General features: G+C 35.6%; 1 protein-coding gene across 1 annotated transcript; it reads left to right on the top strand.

Annotated features, from left to right (window-relative positions):
- On the top strand, positions 1–2498 carry LOC114462123 (tubulin alpha chain-like). The gene is made up of 4 exons (XM_028444782.1): positions 1–90; positions 237–459; positions 1271–1419; positions 1502–2498. Exons 1-4 carry the CDS (start codon positions 88–90, stop codon positions 2477–2479), a joined length of 1353 nt encoding a protein of 450 aa, XP_028300583.1. The 5' UTR covers positions 1–87; the 3' UTR covers positions 2480–2498.
- The last annotated feature ends 4416 nt before the right edge of the window (positions 2499–6914 follow it).

The raw sequence follows: 6914 nt of genomic DNA, 5'->3' as shown, positions 1-6914 counted from the left end.
TACACGGTGTAGAAACGCATAGTTAAAGTTCTCTCTGACACTACAACTTCTCTCCAAAGCCTGAGCATTTAAAAAGAAAGATAAACAATGGTAAGACAGGATTTCATTGTCTTCATCTGCTTTATATTCATAATTGAACAAATGATTAGATTTTGCAATAAACAAATTAGCATATGACCAACTGATGTCATGATTAAGTGATGCCAGGATCCTGATATATTGTTTTCTCTCTGCAGCGTGAGATTATTTCTATTCATGTGGGCCAAGCTGGAGTCCAGATCGGTAATTCCTGCTGGGAACTTTTCTGTCTGGAGCATGGGATTCAGCCAAACGGACAGGTGCTTTCTAACCAGGAATCTGGAGGAGGAGACGACTCCTTCAACACCTTCTTCAGTGAAACTGGGACAGGGAAACGTGTCCCCAGAGCGCTTTATGTAGACCTGGAGCCTACTGTCATCGGTTTGTAATCATATCATTACTCATTATTATATGATTATATCAGAACTATGACTAACAAACTTATAACTATACACAGAATACTTCTTTATACTGGAATCACTGTGAACACATTATCATTTCTTTTAAATATCAAGACAAAACAATGCAATTCTGTGATACAACAAACCCATTGAAAAAATATACAACCTATTTTAAAATTTAAAATTACAATAATACAACATAACACTTACAGGTATAGTGCAAATGTCTCAAGGAAACAATAACAACAATGGTGCAAAAATCCAAAAACAATGTAAAACAGTGCAATCAAAAGTTAAAATACAGTATATACAGTTTCAGTACAAGGACATTTCTACTTTCCTGTTTGATTTTAGGTTTTGTGTTACTGACTAATCAAATCAAAGAACACAATGTGCAAACAACATAATATAATTACGGTATATAGAATAGAATTGAACAAGAATTAGAATAAAATAAAGCAGAAGATTAACATATAAAGTTACAGGTTTTTAGTATTAATATTAAATTAGGAGAAAACATGTACAGTGATTGTAAAGGGTGTGTTTCACGTTCATTATACCTTTTTAAATTATCATTTAAAAAAAAAAAAAAGAAATGTGGTGCTATTTGGCCCCCTTCCAGCAGATGGCGCCCTGGGCCTGTGACTAAACATCAGGAAAACTGCACCAATTAAATAAGTCATGTTTTTTTTTAAAAAAAAACGTCTATGGATTGAAGATTATTCTGAATTGTGTATTTCATTAGATTATTTTGAAACTACATAACTTTACTGCTTTGATTTTCTCTATAGATGAAGTGCGAACAGGAACGTACCGTCAGCTGTTTCATCCAGATCAGCTCATCACAGGAAAAGAGGATGCTGCCAACAACTATGCCCGAGGACACTACACCATTGGGAAAGAGATCATAGAACTTGTTATGGATAGGACTCGTAAAATGGTACAGCTAAAAGAAATGAAAGTTGCAGGAAATAAAACCTAATCTTAAAACTAATAAGGATTTTATTGCTTTTTTTTTACAGGCGGATCAGTGCACTGGCCTGCAGGGATTTCTCATCTACCACTCCTTTGGTGGAGGCACTGGCTCTGGTTTCACCTCCTTGCTGATGGAGAGGCTCTCTGTTGACTATGGTAAAAAGGCCAAGCTTGAGTTTGCTGTCTACCCATCACCCCAGATTTCCACTGCTGTAGTTGAGCCTTACAACTCCATCCTGACCACCCACACCACCTTGGAGCACTCAGACTGTGCCTTCATGGTGGACAACGAGGCCATCTACGACATCTGCCAGAGGAACCTTGATATTAAGCACCCTTCATACCCTAATCTTAACCGTCTCATGAGCCAGACCGTCTCATCAATCACATCTTCTCTTCGTTTTGATGGAGCTCTGAATGTTGATCTGACAGAGTTTCAGACCAACTTGGTGCCTTACCCTCGTATCCACTTCCCAATGGCCACCTATGCCCCGGTCATCTCTGCTGAGAAAGCCTACCATGAGCAGCTGTCTGTGTCTGAAATCACAAACGCCTGCTTCGAGCCAGCCAATCAGATGGTGAAGTGTGATCCTCGCCATGGTAAATACATGGCCTGCTGTCTGCTGTATCGAGGTGATGTGGCGCCAAAAGACGTCAACGCTGCCATTGCAGCCATTAAGACCAAACGCTCCATCCAGTTTGTGGACTGGTGCCCCACTGGCTTCAAGGTGGGCATCAACTACCAGCCTCCCTCTGTGGTTCCTGGAGGAGACCTGGCCAAAGTGCAGAGGGCCGTTTGCATGCTGAGCAACACCACTGCCATCTCTGAGGCCTGGGCCAGACTAAACTACAAGTTTGACCTCATGTACGCCAAGAGAGCCTTTGTCCACTGGTATGTTGGAGAGGGAATGGAGGAGGGAGAATTCTCAGAGGCCAGAGAGGACATGGCTGCCCTGGAGAAAGATTATGAAGAAGTTGGCGCTGATAGTGTGGAAGATGAGGGAGAGGAAGGAGAAGAATATTAAAGGGCTTGATGTAACTGCACACCCCAAAAGTTTGTCATCAGTCATTGTTCAACCAACTGTTTGCTCTGCAGTGATGAATTAAAACTAATAATAGTTATTAGTTTTAATAATAGAATTAAAACTAATAATAATATATAAATAATAATTACAATAATAATAATACAATAATAATAATAAATAATAATATATAAATAATTATTACTAATAATTACTAATAATAATATATATATAAAAAAAAATATATATATATGTACGTATATATGTACTGCGTGGGTTTCCTCCAGGTACTCTGGCTTCTTCCCACAATCCAAAAACATGACTGTAAGGTTGATTGGAGTCTCTAAATTGCCCATAGGAGTGAGTGAGTGAGTGGTTGTCTGTCTGTGTTGCCCTGTGATGGACTGGCGCCCTGTCCAGGGTGTACCAGTGCCCTATGAGAGCCGGAGATTGGCACCGGCAGACCTCCCCGACCCTGATAAACGGGAATAAGCGGGTATGAAGATGGATGGATGAAGTCAACAATTTAATTGAACTGACAATGAAAAGCATCACTAGCTCGAAAATCAACGGTCAAAGACTAACAAGAAACTTCTCAGGACAGGCAACTCCTCCAAATGCCCAACTTTTGCTCTAACAGTGATATCTCTTCATTTTTTCCAATTGACTTCTTTGTGTTTTATTTGACCTTGTGAAGCTGAAAAACATTAAACAGTTTGAAATAGGGTGACGGTGGTTAGCACGTCTGCCTCACAGCAAGAAAATTCTGGGATCAATCCCTGGGGTGGATACCTGGGTCCGTTCTGTGTGGAGTTCTGCTTGTTCACCCAGTGCTGCTGTAAGGTTGATTGGAGTCTCTAAATTGCTCAATCACTCACATTGGAGTGAATGAGAGTGAGTGGTTGTCTGTGTTGCCCTGCGATGGACTGGCACCCTGTCCAGGGTGTACCCCCACCCAATAAGAGCTGGAGATTGATACCGGCAGACCCCCACAACCCTAAACAGGAATAAGTGGGTCGGAAAATGAATGAAATCAACATTTAAACTATTATTTATTTCATAAACAGAAGAGAGAAAAAAAAAGCTTTTAACTTGGATTTAAAAATGTTCACATTGGATGCTTTAATGTATTAAATCTAAATCAGTAACACATTTAGTGAATAATTAAGATTGTTGAGTGCCTCTTACAACCGTTGCTTAGGCAAGGCAAGGGACATTTATTTGTATAGCACATTTCATACTCAAGGTAATGTGCTTTACATGATTAAAAAGAACAGAAACAGAAAACATGAAGCAGTTTAAACTCATCATCTCACTGATGTATTCTGGACCAAACTTATTCACAGATTTATACACCAGCAGCAGAACTTTAAAGTCTATTCTAAATACTAATTATGATGTCAAACTTAGTTCGAGTAGTTCAAACACAGCCTAAATCTCTGTCAGCTAAGGCAGGTTTATCCCTCTCAACCTTTGATTGAATACGCGAGAACTAAACGAGCGAGATTTCCCAGAGTGTGATAAGGCTTATTGAAATAAATCTAAGTTTTTTCATAAAAGAAACAAGTCTAGAGGCATTTCTGCCATGAAGAAAAGATAAAGAACTGAAAAAAAGTTAAAGTTTGTTCCTGCAGTGGGTAAGAATAGGCTTAGATTTAAATAAATTACATTTATGAATATAATATATACCTAACAAAACAATATTATTCACACCAAAATCAACTATATTATCATTAACAAACAAGCCAAATGTCCCATCTGATACAGTGAACAGATTACGTTGTATCCCTTTAGATTGAAACCAGTTCTGAACATCCCTCCAAAAACTTTTCACACAAAAAGAAAAGATAATCCAAATCCTCAGTCCCGACTTCACTAAATACACAATAACCAACATTCAAATGAAATATCTGTCTCAGTAATTATTTTGTGGGGTAAACATTATTAATAACCTTAAACTGAAGTTCTTTCACTTTGGCCAAAACTGAATTCCCTAAATATTTGCATCTTTTTCCTTTCGTCAATTTTAAAATCTTTGAGGATGTAATCACTTTTTTCAGAGTGAGTGGAGCAGGAACTCAAAAAAGTGTTTCTAATAAATTTGTTATCACATTTAAGGTTACAAATTACAACATCATTAATATAAAGCTGTCTTAATTGAGGGATAACTTTGGAATGTATTATATGTTGTTTAAGCAAAATTTTAAGTGACAATGGAAGAGCCATAATAATCTGGTTATATTTTTTCGAGTACAAATGATCTGAAATTTTTCCCAGAAATCATTGTGTTGTTGAATGTTTCCATCACCATCTATTAATTGGGAGATCTTTTGCTCACCAGAATAGATCTATTGTTCCAGATTGGTGTGTTGTGTGATGTGAAATTGTGTTTGAAAAAATTTTCCAATGAAGTTATAAAAATCTGAGAGTTTGACTGGCAACTCAAGAAACTCAAGTCCACCTAATTTCTGAAAGATGCCTTATTGGTATAACATGAAACATCAATTTAGACCTCAGAGGTGTAAAGAGTACTGATATATCCAACTTAAGTACAAGTACTGTTACTTGATTGAAATTGTACTGAAGTACAAGTAAGTGATACATAAAATACTCAAATACAAGTAAAAAGTAACTCAATCAAATAGTATTCAAAGTAAAAGTTACGAGTTACTTTCACCCCCACTTTTATCTTTAGTAATGCATCTTGGTACAGTTCTCATGCATGCAGTAAACATTTCATGTATAAACTTAAAAATAAATTGTAGATCAAATCTTTCACATTTGGAACTTCATTTATTTTCCACAAAGGCATCTGTATTAAAAGGTTTGTCAAAATGCGCAATTATTTTTTAAATAAAATTACACCAATGAATTCAATTCAAAATAAAAATAAAGTAAATAAAAGTATAGCTAAACTGTAAAACTGACAAAATAACCTGCATTCAATGCTGTTTTGGTGCATTACGTTTAATCTGATTGGTCGGCTATGATGTGATGCATTTGATTGTTGTCTGGTCATTTCATTTTTTGTGTAGTTTCACATTTTAAAACGAAATGATAATTCACTCAGTAACGGTTGGGTGTAGAAATGTAATTAATTACTTCTTATAAAACGTACGTAAGTACAAGCAAATTTACTGATTTAGAAATATACTCAAAAAAGTAAAAGTAAAATATGAAAACAACTCAATGACAGTAACATTAGTACTTGTAATTATTTCGGTCATTATAAACATTTAGAACACGTCATGTTTTCAGAGATCTTGTACATTACAATAAAAAAAGAAAAAACATGTACTTTAAGTATTTTAAGAGCTAAATGAAGGGGTTTCGGCTGAAGTCGATACTTATACCCCATTTACAACTGTGACACTATTACCAAAGATGGCACATAATACAGTTACTGTAATACCAACGATGGTAACATATAAGCACAAAACTTCAACTTCAAGAATCAAAATTATGTTTTGCATCTGCGTTTAACTTCTTTTCTAATGATCTTCATTCGAGTGTACTATAATTTTGCATAACTTTTAACTGATAGATTTTTTTAAATGCATTAATATTTTTGGAGTCTTTAAGTTGATAACGTAAACCATTCCATAAATCAACTCCTTTGACTGATATACACCTCCTCATTGTATTAGTCCTCGCCATGGGTTTTTGTAGCATATCAGTGCCTCTGAGGTTGTATCTAGATTCTCTTGTGTGAAACATCTCTTGTAGACAGTAAGGAAGCATGAGGTTGTGTGCCTTGTACATCAAAACTGCTATATAAACATCAACAAGATCATGAAATTTTAAGATATTTAATCTAATAAAAAGTGGATTTGTTGCAGCAAGATATTCTGCATGGCTGATCACACTAATTGCTTTCTTTTGTAATAGGAAAATATTAGTTTTATAGGTATTCCCCCATATTTCCACACAATAACTTAGGTATGGTAGGATGAGGGAATTGTACAGTATATATAAAGCATTTTGATTCACAGAGGTTTTATTTTACATAATAAGGCAATAAGTTGAGAAATCTTAGTCTTTAGAATATTTATGTGCACTTTCCAATTTAACTTATCAGTATTGATAACCACATTTTTTTTACATACACCTTTTCAATTTCTATCTTCCCAATTTCAATTCTACATGGTTTGTTAACTTTCTTATTTACAAATACAATATATTTAGTTTTATGCAGATTTTTAGAAAGTTTATTTACATCAAACATTTTTTTTAATATATTAAGTTCAGTTCCTACTGTATTCAAAAGCAGCTCAAGATCATGTCCAGAACATTACAAACTGGTATCATCAGCAAATAGGATACATTGTAATTTGCTTAGGACTTCACTGATATCATTTATGTACATAATAAACAGTTTAGGTCCCAAAACAGTGCCCTGAGGAATACCGTGGGTTATTTTTGCCTCCACTGAGTTTGT

The sequence above is a fragment of the Gouania willdenowi genome, chromosome 4 (genome assembly GCF_900634775.1).
Source record: "Gouania willdenowi chromosome 4, fGouWil2.1, whole genome shotgun sequence".
Lineage (NCBI taxonomy): Eukaryota > Metazoa > Chordata > Actinopteri > Blenniiformes > Gobiesocidae > Gouania > Gouania willdenowi.
Note: the sequence above shows the minus strand (reverse complement) of the source record. Positions and strands in the feature narration are given on the sequence as shown.